Raw genomic sequence first — 23,220 nt, 5'->3', positions numbered from 1 at the left:
TTCGTAGGCTCCTAAGATATGGCTAAGGCCTGGAAGCTATGGAACACGGAGCCCGCGGCTGTTGGCTGGTCGAAAAGTGAGTCATGTGGTATAGGCCATTAGGCTGTGTCTCATCGCAAGCAATCACTAAACCAATCTAAGAGTCAAGCATCCCGACTGTGGTCGTTGTAAAGAAAACAACTCGCCCCAACCGGCAAAATTGCTGAACACATAACAACTTCACCCCAAGCTGAGGGACAAGATATACATTGTCCAGCGTAGCCAGATCCGGACCCTTGTCAGTGCCAAAATTGACGTAACCTTGAGGCTGAATCTGAACCGAGGAGTTGTTTCCTACGCGGACTTGTCCGGCTGCAGGGGCTCAAGAACGGAAAATGTCCACTATAGGAGTCATATGATGTGTAGCTCCACTGTCCACAATCCAAACAGGAGCTGAAGTGCTCGGCTGTGGTGAGTGGGCCTCTGCGATAACCTCATCAGGAGGCAACTCACAGATGTGGACGAGACTTGCATCTGATATCTCTATGGAGAAGATGTGGGTCTCTGCAGACTAGTCAAACAAGCCCTCTGGAGTTGATAACATTGTCGACTAAGATGGCTGAGAGGTGGCAGTATAAGTCTGACCTTTAAACTGCCCCTTTCCATCACCTTGCCTCCCCTGCAGTGGGTTGCCCAACCAAGGGGCGGGGGTCTAAGACTTAGGTTTTGGTGTTGTGCCTCTTGCCTTTGATCGACACTCCTCGTAAAAATGGCCAGCCTTTTAACAATGTTGACAATACCTTCCCTCCCCTTGTTGCCCTTTCTGAGAATGAGTAATAAGAGCCCCCTCTAAAGAGGAATTCATATGAAACTGATCGAACAACCGTGCGTAACGCAAGAGCTAACACTCAAATTCATAGAATGTAGGTATGGTAGGTTTTAAAACTATGGCTTCCACAAAATTGAAGTATTTCCTGGGGAGTTTCTTTAGGAACAATGTGACATGATCATTAGAGGACTTAGGAGTTCCCATAGTGGAGAATTCAGCGAGAAGACGTTGATACTCAACCAACTTGACTTTCAAGTCATCCCGGTCAGTGGTTTTGAAAAGCTGAAACTCATGGTTAAGATTAATACAACGGGTCCTATCCCGAGCCACATAGCGGTCAGTCAAGTGTGCCCATCGCTGAGACGCTAAGTCAAAATGCTGAAGCTGAGGATGAAACTCAAGCAATAAGCCCTGCATTAGCTTGACAATAGCGGAGGCATTCCTAGTCTTCCATGAGCGGACGACCTCGTATGGGATAAATGCGGAATCGGGTTGGGGTTCCAACCCCTGTACAAGATCCCATAGGTTCTAGGAGTCAAGGACATGTCTCATCAAGTTCGACCAAGTAGTAAAGTTTGACCCGTTAAAACGAGTCTTGTCATTAAATGCATGCTCCGCAAAAGATGAGCTAGAACCATGAGGTGTTGAGTAGGTAGGGTAAGATGGATGTGGGGGATAAGATTGTGGAGGGTAAGATGGTGGAGGTGGATGTGTCTGATAAGGAGGAGGGAAAAAATATGGGTAGGCAAAAGTAGACTAAGTATCCAATGAGTGCCGATTGAGGCGCAGGCACTGAAACATGAATGCTTCCATAAGGTGCCGGTGTAAGTGGAGGCACTGTGACACCGAAGCCTTGTCCAAATTGAGACTGGGGGACAACAGTATGACTAGAAGGTCCACTAGGTAAACCCATGGAGGCAAACTCTGGAGTCAACTAATCCACACTCGGGAGATATTGGGAGGGATACCTAGGCTGCAATGATCTCAAAAGTGTGTGTGAAGTAGGTGGAACACCACTCGACAGAGGTAAGGATAATGTCCTAAAGGATGTGTCTATGTTTCCATAACCCCCCGGTGTGATGTGCGGTGCGACATAAGGTGTCTGAAATGGAAAGTCAACGGTGTGAATGGAAATGGAGAAGTAGCAGATAAATGTGGTGGGATAGGTGGGTTTTGAAAATGAGGTGTATGAGATGCACATGGATTTTGTTCATTTTTATCATTTAATGATTGAAAATGAAAATGTGAAGATGATGATGCACCATACAATGAAGAAAAAGGAACACCAAATTCATACTGGTTTTATGAAGTAGACTAAAAAGAAGGAAGGTTAGAAGAAGAGGTACCTTGTTTTTTCTTATAATCCCCACGACGTGTGTTAACATACAGGAATTGGTCCTCAAGAGGACCTTTTCTGTAGTCAACAGACTGGATTCTTTCTTCCACATGATCTCTACCATAATATTGCAAAGCAAAAGAGGTAAAAGAAGAAGGAACAAAAGACGAATCTAAAGTACCTTGTACCGGAGTGGACGGAAGAGAATGAAAGAAAAGAACATACTTTGGGTCTTGTTCTCCAAGAGGGAAGCCCATCCCTAATGGAGGTCTCGACAGCCCTGCAACATCATCAGATTTACACGCAACATCTAAAGAGAGAAATTCATGCATACCTTCATTTAGAAGCTTTTCTTGAAGGGCAATCCTTCGATCAAGCTCCTCGATCTTCTTTCGTCTATAAGCAATGATTAGTTTGTATTCTTAAGAGGTCAACTTACCTAGCTTTTCTTCCACGTAATCAGATGTGTCTTCCACTGTGTTGGAACTTTGTGGAGCAAGCTGATTGGCCTACTCTCACTCGGTTCTCGGCATAATTGATTCTAGAGACTGAATCGATGTTGTGTTCGAAGTCATTTTAACCTATTGTTGTTCTTGCTTCTTGTGTAGAGCTTTCAGATCAAAGGCCTGAGTTTCTCAAAGAGTACCAGGCTCTGATACCATGTAAAGAAATGCCCTAACATAGAAACATAAACGGAAACCGTACAACAAAGCGTAGAGTAATAAAAAAACACACTTAGGATTAGGGTAACTCAGAGACAATGAACACAGTAAATAAATAAAGTGATATAACCACTCAATAATATGATGCTCATGCAACAAACACACTATGTAGTGAATGAATACTGAACCTCGAACTCCTGTATCTTAAGGATGAACTGGAGAGTATGTCGTACTCGAACGGATTCCAAATCGCAGCAAGGCAGCCTCGGAATGTTGAACACCGGCAAACGTAGCGGTGAGAAGTTGGATCTGATACAAACAGTAGTGAGGAGAGAGAAAGACTAAAAACGCAAGCACAACAGGTGAGAGAAAGACTAAAAACGCAGGCAGCATGATTGTGATGACATGGCAAGCTATACGGCAGCAACTTTGCACAAAAATAGCAATCGCCTGGCTAGAATCAGCTCCAAGCTGCATAAAGACGATTGGAAATCAGGCGCCAACTGATGGAGACAGCAATGGACAACTTCGGCTGAGATATCCTCCCCGAACGGGGTGTAGGCAACAAGCTGAAACACTTGAAATCTGCAAAAACGAGATTATAGAGAAGAATGGAGGGCTGGCTGCCTATTTATAGAAAATTAGAATTTTAGATCTTCTCCCATTTAACTCTCTCGATTGGCTCCCCATTTTAGGGTTTTGGCTAAAATAAGCCTAAAATAAGCATGTTTTGGGGCTGTTTAAGTGACTAAGTGTATTTCTTAGCACAACACAAGGCCCAATGTACTCAAGTATGGCTAGTAATATGCAAAAACCTATGTATGGCAACATTGATTTGATGCATGGGGCACAAAGTGGCATATTTGATGATGCATCTACACCTCCGAATGCTTATGGGGCTCAAGGAATGAGTGCTAGTCATGCAAATGCTTTAGCAAATGGACCCTTTTTGCAACAACCACTTTATGACAATTGACTCCCAAAGGGGCAACAAAAGACTATAATGAGGGTGGAAAAGAAGTGAACTTTGACTCCTCTAGTGGTGCACAAGATGGCTGCAAGCTTTGACTTTCATTCAACAATTTGATACAGTCTATTCACGGGAAAACTTCACTAAATACTCTGAGACTCAGAAGGCAGCCACTTTCTTGAAGGCAAATGCATTGCAATGGTGGACTACACTCTAAATGCAAGGTCGAATACCATCATCATGGATACAATTCAAGCAAATTTTGCATTGAATTGATTGACAAGTACTTTTGAGGTGGACATCATGATAGATTGATGCAAAGAAATGCAATAATTTAGAGCAATACAATAAGAAGTTTTGGGATGCATTACTGCCTATCACTTCTTTTCATTCAGTACCGCTTCATGAGCAGGTGGAAAAGTATATATGAGGGCTGCTTAAAGGAATCAAGGATTTTTGCATTAAATCCACTATATCTAGCATGTCTTAGCTCATAGAGACTACTACTATATCCGATGCTTTGCTAGATGGAAAAGATTGGGGCAGATCTAAAAATTGGCCTAAAAAAGAGGCCAAAACAGCAAACAAAGGGCTAGAAATCTCTTGCACAACGTAGGAAATTAATGGCTGCATATAAAAGTTTTATTTGTGAACACGAGGGTCATATTGCTAAGGACTGTTCCAATAGACAGCAAGCTGAAAAATCAGAAAATCAAGGAGATCCTAAGGGTAAAAAGCCCAAACATCAGTTGGATTGGTGCCCAATGTTGGTAGTGATCAGCCCAATGATGATGCTCTTAAGTTATGCATAGCATAGGGCAAAATCAAAGATCAGCATGCTTTGATCTTCTTTGATAATGGGGCATACGCCAACTTCATCTCTATGGATATGGCACCCTGTCTAGGCATAAAAGAGGATGAGATGGGACCCATGGGGGAAGTGGTATGGCATACAAGAGCCATACAAAGCCTATCACATTGCTCATTGAAAAGCTTTGTTTGCACATTCAAGGATACGTGGACAGCCAAGAGTTCTTTATTGCTCCACTTAAGTTGTCATGTCCTTCTTGATATACCTTGGTATCATTGTATACATGCAATGATTGATTCACATGCTAAAGTAGTCACTATTCAACATAAATCCATACACTTGATAAAAAGTTGAAAGGGGAATCTATCCCTGTTGTATCGGCTACTAACATTTTAAGGGGGAATCTATCCCTGATAAAAAGTTGAAAGGGGAATATGTCAAGGTTAGAGAAGGATCGCATTTCCTTTCTGAAAATGTATGTTGATTGCTTGTCTCAATCACTTCTAGGGTAGCTACTGTCTGAAAGGCCTAAAAAACATGGCATAGATCTTATTTCTAGAAGTAGCCCACCTAACAAGCCACCCTACAAAGTCAATACATCCTAGCAAGAAGAGATTATGAACCAAGTGAATAAGCTGTTAGAAAAAAGGTTGATTCAGCCTAGCTCGTCTCCCTTTTGCTCTCCAATGCTTTTGGTGCAAAAAAAGAATGCTCCATGGTGTATATGTATTGACTATCGTGCTTTGAATAAAATCACAATAAAGAACCGGTTTCTAACGGATTGATGATGTTATGGATAGATTATAGGGGATAACCATATTTAGCCATATAGATTCGAAAAGTGGCTATCCTTAGATATGCATTAGACCGCAGGATGTATCTAAGACAACTTTTACGACATCTTTTGAGTTGTATGAGTTTCTAATCATGCCTTTTGGACTTACGAATACTCCTACCACTTTTAATCAACTGGTGGATCCCATCTTCAAGACACATAGAGGACTTGTGGGCACTTTCTTTCGTAACATAATTGTCTACTCAAAGAATTAGGTAGAGCATAGAAAGCATTTGGACATTATGTTCAATGAATTGCGTAAGCACACACTAATCATTAATGACAAGAAAAGTGAATTTTTCTTGCATAAAATCTACTTTTTAGGGCACATTGTATCAACTGATAGTATTCGTATGGACCTTACAAAAGTTGATACAATATGTCACGAGGATGTGAAATTTTATTGCTTTGCCTAGCATTTGATTAAAATTTAATCAAATGTGCTAATGTGACTTACACATGTGAGGTGCAAGTCAATCATTTCACAGTGTGGAACCTAGAACCTCAAGGTATTAGTTGGTGCCAAATGCAAAAGTTGTGATAAGTTATGACTGGGAAGTACCAGGTAATACCCGATATTAGATTTTGACCCACACCAACTTATTGACCACTAATATCAGTGGTAACATTAGACACTATTCATTAATTAACTAATAACAACTTAAGAATCAATAACTGCTCAAGGATACTTGAAAGACAAGTTGATTTAGCCACTTTAATTATTGGCTAGTGTAATTAATTTTTTAAGCATTAGAATTATTATTAAATTAATTTTTAAAATTAATATTTTAAAAAATTAATTTAATAAGCTGGATAATGCTAGAAAATGGAATTAGAAGGCTGCCGCTTAGTAAAATTTGCCCATTCAAGTGGAAAAAACGTCTTTAGAGACTAGTGGACTAGTCTAGCCATTGTGAGAGACCAAGAGACTATTAGAGAGCAAGGAGAGATTGCTTATGTGATTTGCAGCCACCAAAAATCAATCCTACAGCTTGTGATAACAGTTTGGAGCTCTCTAAGAGCAAGTGATAGCAGCCCGAAATCCTTTTGGTGCAAATGACAACATATAGCAAGGGGCAACGATCTTTCTAGTGGTCCTAAGTTATAGATGACAACTTCGATGGTTCTTTGAGTAAGGCAACAATAGCTTTTCTCCATTTCTCGCGATGAAACTCTGATATATCTCTCTACAACATTCTCTCTCATATCCCAACCATCTCTCAAGTTATCTCAACATTTTCCAACAATTTGAGCCATCAAAGAAAGAGATTTCACCCAGCCTCTATTGTAAACCCTAATTTATAGCAAAAATTAGAGTTTTAAGAGCCACCTTGGGATGTGTGCTCAAAATTGACAGCCTAGAACTTAAATTTCAAAAACCGAACTAGAGCAAATTGATTTGGAGGTTTGCTGGTCAATTTTGACAGTAAGAGACACGGGTCAACACAAGAGATCAGAGGATCTCACTTATACTCCTTCCATTTGCAATATAAGATAAAGAAATACTGCAAAGGGCATCAATTTTGGCATCAACCGAGTGTCCAATATCCAAGATTAAAGTGGTAAAATATGCATTTTCAATTTATGTGAATTTTATGCTTGTTGTAATTAGTAATAAATCAGGTTATTTACCACCCTATCTGAGAGGGAAGGCTGGTTTCATGGTTCCATTGCTCGGATATACCATCGCTTTCCTCAAATTGGTGGACCTGAGGTACCTGATTGAAGGTCAAAAGCTTTGCTCTAGTGCTGAAATTATATTCAATTGAGCATTACAACAAGAATGTCTTCACATAGTGTCATGGAATCAAGCGAGGATAATGTCTCTCAATCTAAAAATTCACCAAGTGTTGGGAAAAATGCAATGCATGATCTTGGACAAGACACATAGCATGGACAGCAAGCTGATAATGTTGGTTTAGACCACAATGCCCACCCTCCTAGGCCTTTAAAAGCTGACGATCAACAAGAGGAAGAGGAATTTAATAACCAGTTTAAAGAGCATCTGAGGACATCAACTGAAAAGTTTATGCAATTGGCAAATGTTCCTCAGTTAATGTGCTTTTAGAACCCTTTAAAAAAGGGAAACAAAGGCAAGAAGAGGAAATTATCTTCGTGAGCTTCAAGTCAACAAGATACACCGAAGGAAGAGCCAATACAATAGCATGATGTTCTTAATGTGGATAGTGAGTATAAGCAAGTGCTGCAAATGCAAGGCCAACTTGAAAGTGCCAATCAAATGCTTTTTGGACGGTAGGGCATACATGCAATGATGGGGCAGCCATGATACTTTGGTCGTGGCACTAGTTTCCATGCTATGGTGGGTTAGGAACTGCACATGGGGATGTATAACACAACTCCTTATCATATGCAACAAACCATGCGTACTGTGCAAGGTCCTGCATCCAGGTATGGATGGTAATATGCATAACCCCATGTATAACACTGTTGGCACGATGCTTACGCACAAAGTGGCAAGTTTGACGATGCATATATGCAATCCATTGTCTTTGGGACCCATGGTGATAATGTTGGTATTTTTTGCAGATTGCAGGTGAGAAAATTTATGACTGATCAGTCAGGGCAGCAGGCAGATTTAAGGGTTTTTCCACATGGAAACTCTGATTTCTATCTCTTCTCAGCATTCTCATTTCTCAGCCACTTGAAGGTGATCTCAGCCAGATTTTGTGGACAGCAGTGAGATTTGTGCTGTAAACACTAGTTCTCAACAGAAATTAGGGTGTAACAGCAACCTTGGGACCCATGCCAACAAATACCCTAGTTCTCAACAAAAATTAGGGTTTAACAACCACCTTGGGACCCTTGCTTACAGATAGACGCTGTGAGATTTATGCTGTAAACCCTAGTTCTCAGTAGAAATTAGGGTTTAACAGCCACATTGGGACCCGTGCCAACAGATAGATGCATTGTATACTGAAATCAGCAACTGAAATTCAAGGAATTGACACGGATTTCAGATGCCAACCCATCCCATTCGATTTGGGTATCATTTGACCGGTCAAGGGTTTAATTTGTACGAGTCCTAGATGAAGATCGAGGGGCAAATCGCCCGAAAGGCTTGCTAATGGAATGTGACAGCAAAGAGCTCTTGGATTAGGGGAGGAGATTAAGAAATCTCAGTTTGTACTCCATCCAATAGCAATACAAGTTAAAGAAATACTGCAAGGGGCACCAATTTTGGGGCCAACAAGGTGTCCAATGTCCAAGAATGTTATGGTAAAGTGTGCATTTCAGGCTTTATTTATTTGCTAATTGCTGTAATTAAGTGCTTGATCAGGTTTTACCACCCTCTCCGAGAAGGAATGCTGGTTTCAGAAGGATTGGTTAATCAAAATGGATTAATGATGGATGAATGAATGAGGGGGACCAGCGACCTACATATATGAAAATGAGGTCACAATCGGTACATAAGTAGCCAAACCCAAAATATGGGTGCCCAAGTCAGCCCGTCCAACTAACGAAAATGATTATAGTGCCCAAATAAAATGCACTAATATACCCTACATCTAAAGAGTCTAAACTACACAAAATGACAAACAATCACTGTGTCAAAGCTCCTAGTGTCCTCATTTAACTCAAAAAAAGGCTCACAACCAAAAGCTCGGTTGTACAAGACACAAATGTCTACTAACAAATAAATGCTCACTATTTTCCAATAGAAAGATTTATTCAGTTCATATCTCTCAAAGTGAATGGTTGTTTTCCTCAACAACATACTTACATATAGCAAGTTGTTAGAGGAGCATGCAAACCAATAGAGCATTGTCTTACATCTCTTAAGACAAAAATACTTGTTACAAAGCTATCAAAGTGCGAGTTATTTAGCACGAAGCTTTTACATCTCAAACACATCATCTCAGTTGATGGCATTCAAATTGGTTGTGAAAAGGTTCAAGTAGTACTCAATTGGTCTATTCCGAGGACCATAAGGCAAGTAAATTTTTTTTGTGTTTTAATGGTTTTTTTCAGAAGTTCAACAAAGACTATGCTCACATTGTTAAACCCTTGACACATTTGCTTACGGGTATCCCACACAAAAAGAAGCATAGTAGTCTACAATTGCTTGGACTAGTGAGCTCGATCAATTCTTTCCAACATTTAAACAGCTAGCTAACATGCCACCAATGTTACAAATTATTGATCTGAATAAACCTTTCAAGGTTCATATAGATGTGAGTGATTATGCTTGGGTGTTGTCCTTTATCAAATGACTAATCTATTGAATTAAAAGCTGTAAGCTCATGAAAGCCAAACGCGTTACACTACTCGAGAGATGGAATTGTTAGCAGTCATCCATGCACTTAAAAGTTGGCATCATTATTTAAGGTTCTGGTCAACTAATTCACAAAAATGGCTCAATTCATTTCGACAAAGATAACCGTTAAAAGCTACGGATTGGCTAGTCTCTTTGTTAAGCATTTGTATAGACTCTATGTTTTTACCCAAGAAAATAGTCAATGACCATGATCCTAAGTTCACTGGCTATGTAAGAGATGCTGACAATTGCAAGCAAGAGCATAAAAACCGCCTAGGATTGTGCTACATTTTATGCTAACCAAAAATACACTCCTCAAGAGCCCAAGAGGACATGTGGATTTACTTTAAATTATCAATAAGTGCTATAAATTATCTTCGAGGATTGTGGTCCTTTCTAAATTACCAAGAAGACAAGTAGTATGTATTATAAGCTTGATTTACCTCCAAATATCCAAGTTCAACCATTGCTACACCTGAGTCATTTGAAAGAACGACTAGGGCAAGGCGAACTAATAGTTCCAATTGAGGAAGTTCTACCGCTCGAGGACACTACTAATTATATTCTACTCAAACTCAAATTGGTTCTTAACTATAGGACTAAACAATCATGTCCGGCCACTTATCCCGAGTATTTAGTCAAGTGGAATAACCGCCTAGAGGCAAAGACTACATGGCAATTAGTAAATTCATTGAAGAGTAGTTTTTCCCACTTCATCCCTAAAGATATTGTTGAGGACATCAATCATTCATAAGGGGAGAGTGTTACATCCTTGGATGTCTGGATGGGCACTAGTAGCATTGGCCACAATGGTTATGAAGTGACTTAGTATGAATGCTCTAAGGGCACTTCGAGGCTAGGGCAACCAAGTCCTATTTATAGGACTCAAGCCCCCTATTGTGCGCATGATGGTATAATCACTACTATTGGACCATTGGCCACTACACCCGTACACTAGGATGGTGCAGATTGGTGGTATGGGACACATGTTCTTGGGACATGGACATGACCTAGTTGCTGCTCACTCCCATGCTTAAGGGTGAGCCCGTTTGGGTCTATGGCTAGGAGGAGAGTCTAATGTCTACTCGTCGTATGTTTGTGGATATAGCTTGTGTCATGTCTCATATGCAAGTTGGATCTTAGGTGGACATGTCATCTCCTAAATCCAGTCTATAGTAGGGTATCCACTCTAGCTTCAAAAATATAAGCCAAGGAGATGTTTCCACAAATATCCAGGAGTTTAGGAGGGCAGCAAATTGGTAGTAGAGAGGGGCAGCATGGACTGCAGGGGAAGTCATAGAAGCTAGGCCCATACATCACCTAGCAAGACCTTCATGAGTGGAGACATAGGATGTTGGAAGGCCATGCATTAGACAAATTAGAGTAGAGTAGGCCCTAGGAGAGTAGAGCTAGCCAACATATTCATTCTCACTGGATCCTCTGAGCTTCTCTTACTCCGCACAGATTGGCAAACACATTCTAATGTCCATCTCCATTTCATAATCTTGATTGGCACAGATCCTTGCACAATGTTGCCCATAGTCTTGGCAGTCATCAATTATTCTCTGTGTTTGGTGGCCCTCAAATAAGCTATAAAATCACTTCTCTCTTTAATGGTTCTTACGACATAAATTCAGTAAATCCTATGCTTTTTTCCCCCACTTAAGATTTTTCTACTTGTCAATTGCCAATGTTCTAGATTCTTCTACATGTCAGTCTCCCTTCTTGAAACTCCAAGATAAACAATTCTCCCCTGTTCGATTTGTTTGCTGGATCCACACCCTCTGACAGCCAAGGAGAAACAAAATATGCTCCCGCACAGTCCACCCACTCTCTGTAATAAATGATCGTACCCTGTAGCTAGTGACACTTAGTAAACAAGGATTCCCCATGTTTCTAAAATTGAGATGAAATGGAGATGCAAGAGAGGTTTTATGAGCAAACGATGACTTTCTATATGAGGCCCCAGAAGGTAAGGTTAACTTGGGACATGGAGTTAAAACCGCTCTACTGCCATGCTCAAGTTCAAGCTGAAGTGATATCCAAAAGCTAGAAGGCCTTAAAATTTTTGGATTGTCTTATTTTTTGTTTCTTCAGAGCAAAAGATACACATATGCATGCAAACATATAGGTGCTTTTCTTGGACAACACTTGCTATCGATGTAGGAGGCTTCTCATACTCTGTCTTTGAAAACAATTTGAGACACTACTGCATAAATATATTTCTTGTAGAACCCAGAGTCTCAACGTGTGAGGTTTCTCATAAGTTGTGTACAGAAGCAACCAAAAAACACGAGTCCAGGCCCATCTAATCCTCAGTTGAAGGCAATCAAATAAGGCTTCAGGCAGACACTGACAGAAACAAGACTACCTGTCAATCTGAGATGAAAGAAGACCTATGTTATTGGAATCAACTCAGGTTGTCCACCATGCAAAGGAAAGGTGCATAGTCTGCTATATGCCATAATGACCACCAAACATCCAAAAGTTTTCAAAAAGACAGGACTCAAATTGTAGATTCTGTGACCCTCTCAACATCATGCCACAAACAATGAACATTGCTTTCTAGCTTCTTTGCAACAAACACAGCAGTGTGCCATGTTTTTTCCAACTCTTGTTAACATACTGCATCTTTTGGCATGAAAGTTCAGACCTCCACATAATGGTATTATGCAACAATCAGAGCATGAAAATTACCAAACAACAGAAGGGTGTAAACCTGAAGTGAAACCCTTGCTTTCCTTACTGTGGTGATCCACACTTAATCTAAGCAAAAAAACTTTATCAACTCACTATGCTGCTTGAGCAGTAACCCCGTGTCGCTTACAAGTGCAGTGGAAGGGCACTCGTCATAAGGATCTTAATGTTGCTATGTCAAGGAATATAATTTTCACAAATAAAATCCTTGCTTTTCTAATGAATAACCACACCATAAGGAAACATTTGTAGATGATACAAATCTACCATTTTGTTAACGAAAAATATGAAGTCATATAAAGATATTGAAGAAGATACAATAGCTGAAATACAGATAACATCAGAGTGTCCTGGAGCTGATATTAACTTGTTACTTTCTAAGGAAAATGACTAGCTAAAAGGAAAAAGAGGTATATATCATCCCAAGTTTTTCTTCCTTTAACTGAAATTTGTTAAAAGTACCAACAGATGTTGAGAAGGATACACATAGCTGAAAAATAAGCAGCATCAGCACTTCCATGAACAAGACGTAACGCCACACAACAATTCATCACTTTCTCATGAACCTGCTAGCAAAAGGAAGAGACATAATTTGATTTGCCCACTTCTTGTCTGTCCATAAAATTTTAAGTGGCAGCAAGTATAGAAAGATTGCCACAAATAACTTTTAAGAAGTCTAGGAATCCATGCATTGAGGTTCCAAGAAGAATGCTGAGTTCATTCTTCCCTTACTTTCAAGAAGGCAGTTAAGTGCAAAAGTGTGCATTATTAGATAATTGAAATGAAGTCCCCAACCAGCCACAAATATTTACTAACCCCGTCTTAAGATTCTAGCCTCCAATGCAAGGGCACCTTTCTTGGAGAGCATGCTCAGCAAATGTGCACCTACTTGGGCGCACACTGAGCAAGCATCTCCATTTTTCTAAACCCTTTAAAAATGTAATTTTCTTCCAAAGTTCTGGAAAATCGCCTTTCAATCATCCTTGCAATTTTGACATTGTCCAAAGTGCAGTTGTATGCTGATCAATCCACACTGTAGGCAAGAGATGCCTGAAGATCACAAAGCATGTAGTGAAAAGGAATGGGAGCCAAGAACACGTTTGGAGCTTTCAATCTTTTAATTGCCAAATGCCCAAAGAGCTCTTACTTTTGGATGTTGAGATGAAAATGGCTCTTTAAAGAGCACATACCAATCAAGCGTGTGGAGTAAGGGGGCAGTGCTCAAGAAAACTGCCCAGTATGTGGTACTCCAAATCCCAAAGGCATCAGTTTTCATATACAATAGTGAATATTCAATTGTTTATGGCTGGTACATAAATCATACAACCTTCTTTTTTCAAGAAAAGAACTTTTCATCTATAAAAAGGGGCCAAATGCCAAAATCTTGGGTGAGTGACTGGTATTTGAAAATATATATTGAACTTACAACTTCAGTCCCCCCCTCAACCTACCCCCTCCCCCCCCCCCCAAAAAAAAAGAATAAAACAAGGGACTTGGAATGTGGACCTTGGAAGCATTATGGCACCAGAATATCACATCATCTCCTTGCCCTTTGTTAGTTAACCATTCAATTCATTATTTGGTCTTTTCCTGCCCTTTCTGGGCCTGGGACTCTAGGACAAGGTCAAAGCCACACAGAACAGGGAAAAATGCAGGAACAGGAGTAATAGAGCAGGACTGAGACAGAAGCAGAATGCAAACAATATCAAATCTGTCGCAAAAACCAAGTGAAAACAGCAGGCAAAAATGTCATGCAAGGTGTTTAGCAGCTTCAGACAAGATAGACAAACACAGAGAGTGTGTGTGTGTGCACGCGCATGCATCATGTGCGCAAATGAAGACATGTACATGTGCAGGTGTGTGTCTGCATTCATGCCTATGCGCACGCACACTTCAAGTGATGCAGAGAAACAGTTTCGGATGTTTGGCAAATTCTCTCCTAGATTATTAGAGTCCTCCACGTTCTTCATATGGATTAGTGTGCTCGGCAATTTGGATAGCGTGAAAAGTATGGAACCATGCATTTTTTGAGAGCCCAGTCTTTTGATACCTTCAATCCCTTTAGATGCTCATTGCAGAAAGTCCTATAAGATAGGTACTACCATGTTCATATGCTTTGTCACATGGATGTATAGAACAACTGTTTCTGGCAATTTTCTGGATTATCCTTGCTTTGAGGGCTACCACATTGGACATTTCTGAACTAAAAGGCATTGATTTAACCAAAAAAATGTGTGGGCATGTGCACAAGCACATGCAAGTAGGCTTGTCTGCATGTGCACATGCAAGTAAACCCACACACACTGCATAGGGATCCATGCAGACAGGGCACATGCATTAGGGATTCATGCACACATGAGACATGCATGTTTTCAAAATTTTGCAATTCACGGTCACCTTTTTTTTTCTTGTCTCAAGGCCATTCAGACCAGTGGAATTCTAACAATTCTTAACAAATACTTGCCTTGGAATCCTGAAATGTGATTTCATCCATCTTCCTTGACTCCTCATTGTCTCCTGCAACAAGTCCATCAGTTCAGCTTACAACCAAAGACATTAGATGCTTGGGATGCTTCAAGAGATAAAAGTTCAAAGAAATCAGATTCTGAAAAGAATTCACCAGCTAAGCAGAAAGTAATACTGTACCAGCAATATAGACTAACAAAGTCTTCTTCTTTGTTTGGCAAGCCATGACTGCTTCAGGTATTTGACCATCAAAAAACACTGTAGATACTACCAGATCTGTGTTTCCATGTCCAACCTGCTATAAAAGCAGATATGTCATTATCTAGGCCTTTTCCAGAAATAATGCAGGCTGAATTAAAAGATGTTGATCCTTTCTACCTATAAAAACACTTTTCCACTCACACTCCATGCCAGAATTTGCCAATTCTATGGGCAGTGCCCAATGTTTTAGTTAGTTGGTTTGTAATGTGAGCACAACTACATTAATAAGTTGTGTCACCACTTCTAGAATTAGTTCTAGAGTTAAACTAGCTGAATAAGGGATAGGTCTAGCTTACTTAAGACCTATCGTACTTTCATTCTATCAGTCTAGCACTTGCATCTTTTGAGTGCTTGCTCACTGTCTACTCTCCCTCTCTCTTTGTGGATGAGTTGAGGGAGCTAGAGTCTAGACACACAGGCCTCTCTGGATGAGTTTACATGACAGTTGGCTGAGATAATACATACTTCAGCAGCCTATGCTTTCCCAAACTACACTGTCAGATAAGCCTCCACAAGGTAATGCCCCACAGAATGGTTGGTATGATGATGAGTGCAGAGAGACACGAGCACGTTTTCAGCGAGAGGTGGCACTTTGCATATGTACATGCAAGTAGGCTCGGACACTCTTCAGACTATTGGTACGCAAAAAGAAGCGCGAATACCTGAGCAGACTAGAAACAGAAATGTATTCCATGTTCTTGGGACAAGACAGCAAGAGAGCATGGAAAAGGATGCATGAGAGCCAGCCACCTATACAGATTACAAGACCGGATGATTGCATGAATATGCTTGCTCACTTTATGATGTTCCTGGCCAAGAGTCTATGCCACTCCCCTCAACCTCAAGACCAGCGAATTGCAGATTTTTCACCCAAAAAAAAAGTGAGAAATGCCATATCAAAACTGAAAATTGGGAAAGCCCAAGATCATGATGGTTTCGAAGCAGAACACTATCTTGGCACCAGTGCTAGCTCACATCTTTAATAGGGTGGTCTATGAGGGATTTCCAACTAGTTGGTCAAACCATACCATTGTGCCGCTCTTTTAAGAGTGGAGACCCCGCGCTACCTAGTAACTATTGAACTATCATGATTGGACACATGCTGGCCAAAATATATGGCTCTATTGTGGAACAAGCATTAAGTGAATGGGCCAAGATGCATGGCTTGAGATCAAAAGGCCAAGCTAGCTTTAGGGGGGGGGATATACAACGCTAGACCATATCTTTACATTGAGGGCAATCATCAAAGAAGGCAAGGCATTCAAGAAAAAGATATACTGCTATTTTGTGGACTTTCACAAGGCCTTTGACACTGTGCCACGTGCTAGAATCATGAGAAGACTGCAAGACATTGACGTGCCCGTAGAGATACAGTGCAGTATCTATGCCTTGTATGAGACAGTGATAGGCAGAGTAGGGACACCTGAGGGCATCTCAAATACAGTCAATAGCACCATTGGGGTGAAACAAGGCTGCTCACTTTAACCAACACTATTTGGGTTGTACATAGATGAAATTTCACAATATGTGGACAGAACTAGTGGGGCTGGAGCCAGCCTAGCTGGAGTGCTAATACCATTACTGCTTTATGCAAACGATATTGTGCTTATATTTGACTCACCTAAGGGACTAAATAGAACACTTTAATGCATTATCAGCTTTTTGCACAGATAGAGACCTTGAGGTGAACCTTGGGAAAACTAAAGTTATGGTATTGAACACTTTAGATGCTTGGGTGATGAGAGCTGAGCACCAATTTACTTTCAATGGAGAGCTAGTGGAGATGGTCAAGCAATATGTTTATTTGGGGGTCACATTTTAGGGACCACAATTCTCTTGGAGAGAGACATCAGAGGCTCATTTGGAAAAAGCATATGCAGCTTTCGGTGCATTGAAGAGACAATGTGCTCACATATAGTTTCATGAACCGCACAGCAAACTGTGGCTTTTTGACACCTTGGTTACACCCACACTCCTATATGGGGCAGCTATTTGGGGTCCAAGTCTCTTCCACATGAGGAGACAAACCTTTGGGAGACCACGATGGACCAAAGAAGGAATACTATGATGGGTGGAAGCATATGGAAAGACCCCTACTCATGATGATCTCATGTATGATAGGGGTGAAGAGCTCGACCCCACATGAGATTATCAAAGCTAAGTTGGGAGCATCACCCATGATGGTTGAGGCCTTGGTCCAGGCAGTGCCTTTCATACATAGACTATGGGAGCTCCCCCAAGATAGATACCTACGGCTAGCCCTGGCCTCTTCTAGACAGCTAGCAGCAAATGGTGACAAACATTGCTAGTATGCTCAAATGAGTACATGGATGAGTTTACATGGGCTGCAAATTGATAGACTACACCCCTTTGATTATACTATATAGCCTAGATTGCCCTACACTTGACCTAAGCCGATTAGAGTTGAACCATGTGATCAGAGCAGACATACTAAGGTTAGATATGGAGAAGACTTGGATCCTTACCTCCCTTCCCTCATGGCACGAGGATGGCACACTACCAAGCCCACCTCCTTCATGTATCTGAGGATGGTTTCATCACCCAACCCAGTTACATGGACACACAACTACCTTATGGATTGCGCACAATTATTGGTCACATATGCACCTCATTCCACCACCTAAGGATTGAGATAGGTAGATGGAAGGCATACAGACAGAGGAACGTATATGCCCACTATGCGACAGAGAGCCAAAGACAAAGAAATACAACATTTGCCGATGCATGGCATATTATGATATACGAGGCAGATACCACTATCTGTTTTGAGAGGGTTTTGGACCCTTGAGACAAATCATGCAGTTTGAGAATCCAAGATGCTTGGGTTTCTTCCTCTTGGAGCTCGAAAGGTGCAGAGCGACTATTCTATGGAGTAGGAGGCCCCCACACCTCAGCTCACATAGATACAGAGCGGTCACTGACTTTCTCACTATTACACGACCGAGTATGACACATATCACTACTACTGACACACAGCCTATAGGAGTACATCATCTTTGGCCCTCATCTTCTGTAGGTGCCCCTTTGAGTAGAGCCATGGCACTCAGCCAGTCTAGGGACCCACATCCACTTAAACAAAGGCCTATACATCCACACCACAAACAAATGAGAGACATCATTGAGTGCTTGAAACCAACCTTCTTTCTTAAGATAGGGTGGAAAAACCTAATTAAGCACTTAATTATAGCAATTAACAAATTCACAAGACTGAAATGCACACTTTACTATATAACCTTGGACATTGGACAACCTATTGGCCCCAAAACTAGTGTCCCATGCGGTATTTCTTTTACTTTTATTGCAAATGGATGAAGTACAATTGAGATCCTCTGACCTCCACTAATCAAGTGCCTCTTGTTACAAAGTTGACCAACAAGCCTCTAAACTAATTTGCCCCTTGCTTTGCTCGAGGATTGGCCTTCAAATTTCACATTTCTCCTTGAAAGACAAATTTAACCCCAAATCTAATATTGACTGATTGGCCCCTTGAATCTCCCTAAAATTGCTCAATTTCAATCGCTAGAGTTCAAGTCTTGGGTCCTCGATTCTGAGCACACATCCTAAGGTGGCTTTCAAACCCTAATTTTTGTTGTAATTTAAGGTTTACAGAGAGATTTTCCAATATCTCCACCTTTAATGACTCAAATGGTTGGATTTTATTGAGATAACTTAAAAGATGGCTAGGGATAAGAGAGAATGCTATAAAGAGAGAAATTTCAAAGTTTCATTGCAAGAAATGTTGAAAAGCTATTGTTGCCTTGCTCAAACACCCATGGAAGCTATCTCCTACAGCTTAGGACCACCAGAAAGAGTGCTTTCCCTTTCTATATATTGTCATATGTACCAGAAGGACCTTGGACTGCTGTCACTTGCTCTTGGAGGGCTCCAAACTGTTGTCACATGCTGTAGGACTGATCCCTAATGGCTGCAAATCACATCAGTAGCCTCTTCTTGCTCTCCAACAACCTCCTTCTCTCTCACAATGACTAGAATAGACTTCCATCGGCCCCTAAGAACATTTTTCCCACTTACATGGGTAAGTTTTGCCAAGTGACAGCCTTTCAATCCCATTTCTCAACATTATCTAACTTATTAAATAATTTTTAGAATATTAATTTTAAAAATTAATTTAATAATTATTCTAATGCTCAAAATATTAATTTCACCAACCGATAATTAAAATTGGCTAAGACAATTTGTCTTCCAAGTATCCCTGAGCAGTGATTAGCTCTTAGACCGCCATTAATTAATCAATTAATGTCTAGCCTCTAATGTCACCAAAAAGATTAGTGGCCAGTAAATTGGTCTAAGCCAAAATCTAACACTGGGTACTATCTAAGGCACAACTTATTACAACTTTTGTCTTTGGCACCAACTGATATCTTTGGGTCCTTGGCTTGTTACCATGAAATAACTCCCATGTGTATCACGTGTGCTAAACAGCCTTGTACATTTCATTAATAACTTAATAAAATGTTAACTACAAGATTAAAGCATCTTAAAATTTCACGTCCTCGTGACAACGTTGCAGAAGACAGATGTCGAGACACCTCAGCCATGCAAAGATACATCTCCTTAGAGGACAGACATCTCATTGATACAGAGTTTTCTTTTTCTACTTTTACTTTTAGATCATCGACATGTTTTTTTTTATAGGACACTATTTCACTTTTCAATCTTATAGGCATATTTTTCATCTTTTCTTGTACCAAATGAGAAACACACCATCATTATATGTATTACTTTGGTCTCATAGGCCACATTGGCCTTTTAGAAATGTTAATATATCATCTGTGTGTGTGTGTGTGTGTGTGTGTGTGTGTGTGTGTGTGTAATGGTAATTATATTAATTACGAAAAAAAAGTACAAGATAACAAGATTACAAAGCAGAATGGGGCTCTAGGCCATCATATATGAACCAAATACAATGGATTCAATAAGGGCAAAAGGACAAAAGTGCAAGAGGTACCTAGGGACCAAATAAACAAAAAAGATCAAAAGTATGGACAAGATTTTTGTGTTAGCATGGTCTTTGTTGCCAATGTCTCCAATCCTCTATCTTCAAAGAAGTCTCATGGCGCTGCAAAGGATTGGGTCTCTTATGCTCTCCCCACGAGGAGGAGGGTCCATCTACAAGGTGCAAAATAGAACCGTGGAACTTGTAGTCCCAAGGCGTGATTACTCGACTAGCAGCATCTAAGACCTTACTTTAGTTCAGGCTTAGTCACGTTCAGCAAAGCAAGGGTCTAGAGTATTACTTAATGCTCAAGGAAAAGGTAGCACTTCTACTCCGCCAATTGTGGACAACTCTCGTATGTAGTGGGGAGCTTAGATGTATTCAACATGCATCCAAGGTATTGTGCTAACAGTATGTCTACCATGGGATCACTACTCAGTATACTAGTCACTGTGAGATGTATGCAGATGAGTATGAGTTTCACCTACGCACTAAAACTATACTTTTGCGTCAGTTTATAATCAGTTTGGCATAAGTTTTTGACTTAGTTTTGAGACTGAATTTTTTATCAATTTCAGCTCACTCTTTTATCAATTTGACAACCGTTTACGGTCACTTTTGGGATCAGTTTCTACATTAGTTTACTGATTAATTTTTGCAATCAGTTTGTGATTACATTTGCAACAGTTTGTGATCAGTTCTCATATCAGCGAGTGATTAGTCTATGATCACATTATGCTCAGTTTTCAATAGTTGATAGTTGGTTCAATGGACAGCAACATTTTAGTAAATACCATTGATAGTTTCAGCCATGCTTTATGCTGAATAAATACTTTTCTATGGTTGATATTCAGAATAGTTGAGAAACATGAGTTATCGATGCATCCAATGGGTTTCTAGCAATAGTTCTAGACTGTATTTTAGATTTTTATCACGTTTATGCTAGCTGGAAATTCTCAGAAAGATTTGGGGCATATAGCATGGTTAGACAACAGTGGCCAATGTTGTGACTATGATGCCTTATGGAAATTCCAGGTATAGTATGCTTTTCTTTTGGCACAATGTAGTACAATCAAGGACCATTGCAAGGATTTCAAGGGAAAGGTCTGTCACAGGGACATGAAATTTTAAGATGCTTTAATCTTGCTGATAACATTTGATTAAGTTATTAATCAAATGTGCAAGGTTGTTTAGCATATGTGATGCACATGGCAGTTATTTCATGGTAACATGCCAAGGACCCTAAGGATGCAATGGGTGCCAATGGTCAATTTTGAAAGCAGAAGCGCTTGGATTAGCGGAGGAGGTCAGAGGATCCTTGTTGTACTCCATCTATTTGCAATAAAAGTTAAAGAAATACCACAAGGGGCACTAGTTTTGGGGCCAACATAGTGTCCATTGTCTAAGATTAAAGTAGTAAAGTGTGTATTTTTAGTTTATGTGAATTTTTTGCTTGTTGTAATAAATGCCCTTTAATCTTAGACAATGAATTTTTTACCACCCCATCCGAGAAAGAAGGCTAGTTTCATGGTTCCATCATCGGGATACTACTCAATCCCTTGATTTGGTGAGCAAGAGGCACCTGATTGAAAGTCAGAAGCTTTGTTTTATTGCTAGAATTGTATTCAACTGAGCATTACAACAAGAATGTCTTTAGATAGTGAGATGGGATCAAGCAGGGATGATCCCTCCCAATCTGAAAATTTACAAAGTATTGGGAAAAATGCAATGCCTAATCTTGTACAAGGCACGCACCATGGACAGCAAGCTGATAATGTTGATTTAGACCACAATGTCGGCCCTCCTAGACCTTTAAAAGCTGATGACCAATAAGAGCAAGAGAAATTCGATAACCATTTTAAATATCAATTGATGACAATAGCTAAAATGTTTGTGTAATTGGCAAATTATCCTTAGTTAATGTGCTTTTTGAACCCTTTAAGAAATAGCAACGAAGGCAAAAAGAGCAAATGGTCTTCAAGAGCTTCGAGGACAACAAGATACACCAAAGGAAGAGCCAACATAGTAGCATGATGTTCCAAATGTGGATAGTAAGCATAAGCAAATAATGTCAGTGGAGCAATCGATGCATATGCAAGGCCAACTTGGAAGTGCCAATCCAAAGCTTTTTGGACAGCAGGGCATGCATGCAATGATGGGATAGCCATGATATTTTGGTAGTGGCACTAGTTTCCATGCTATGGTGGATCAAGGACCACATATAGGGATGTATGACACAACTCCTTATCATATGTAGCAAACAATGCGTGGTGTGCAAGGTCCAATGTATCTGGGTATGGCTCGTAATATGTATAGCCCCATGTATAGCATTGTTGCCATGATGTTGGGGCACAAAGTGGCAAGTTTGGTAATGCATATATGAAGTCCACTATCTTTAGGACCCAAGGTGATAATGTTGGTCATGCAAATGCTATGTACAATGTTGGTCATGAGGAAAAATATTGTTAGTAATGTATGGCAAAATGTATCTTAGTATGGTTGGTAGCATGCGAATTCCCATGCACAGTCACATTCCAATGGTCCAAAGTATGCAAAAAAAAAAGTTTCCAAAGCACCTCGTGCTCCTAATATGTCAAGTACACAAGAGAGGCTGGTTAATTGGATGCAATGTTGCATATAAGTTAAGTTAGAATTGCAACAATATGAAAGTATAAAGCATCGCAATGCTTAAGGGGAAAAAAGGCCTACAACCTAGTGGAGGTTTTAAGGCAAGTTAAGTTAGAGGTAAAGTTCCCATATGCTTCTTGGTGAAGCTTCAGCATTGTTTCACCAATAGATGCAAAGTGGATAGAAGAGGATGACTTCGCAAACCACCCTCAGTTGTTGCAACTTTACCTAGATGCCTTTGAGTTAGAGCCAACTTTAGTTCGGGCTCAATTAGTTTCAGCAAAGCAGGGATCCGAAGTATTACCTGATGCTCAAGGGGAAGGTAGCACTTCCACTCGTCCAATTGTGGACAGCTCTCGTATGTAGTAGACCTCAAATTTATTCAGCATGCATCCAACATACTCTACTAGTAGTATGTCTGCCATGCAATCACTAAGATGTACACAAATGAGTATGAGTTTCACCCGGGCACTAAAACTATACTTTTGCATC

General features: G+C 40.3%; 1 protein-coding gene across 3 annotated transcripts in view; it reads right to left on the bottom strand.

The window, feature by feature from the left end:
- The window catches only part of LOC148015677 (Ubiquitin-like superfamily protein), a 112,723-nt gene that overhangs the window by 23,378 nt on the left and 66,125 nt on the right, over positions 1-23,220 (bottom strand). For 2 of the 3 annotated variants that reach the window (XM_087665115.1, XM_087665113.1), the window contains exons 2-5: positions 15,042-15,159; positions 14,860-14,912; positions 12,880-12,961; positions 12,492-12,557 (exon numbers count right to left, since the gene is read on the bottom strand). In XM_087665115.1, coding sequence (XP_087521241.1) covers positions 12,492-12,557; positions 12,880-12,961; positions 14,860-14,912; positions 15,042-15,159 — 319 coding nt within the window. The remainder of the gene's footprint in view (positions 1-12,491; positions 12,558-12,879; positions 12,962-14,859; positions 14,913-15,041; positions 15,160-23,220) is intronic. The other variant, XM_087665114.1, reaches the window with a different exon arrangement.

The sequence above is a fragment of the Lygodium microphyllum genome, chromosome 24 (genome assembly GCF_053477565.2).
Source record: "Lygodium microphyllum isolate KBCC chromosome 24, Lygodium_microphyllum_v1.1.10, whole genome shotgun sequence".
Taxonomy (NCBI): Eukaryota; Viridiplantae; Streptophyta; class Polypodiopsida; order Schizaeales; family Lygodiaceae; genus Lygodium; species Lygodium microphyllum.
The sequence above is the reverse complement of the archived record's forward strand: the minus strand, read 5'-3'. Positions and strand labels throughout refer to the sequence as shown.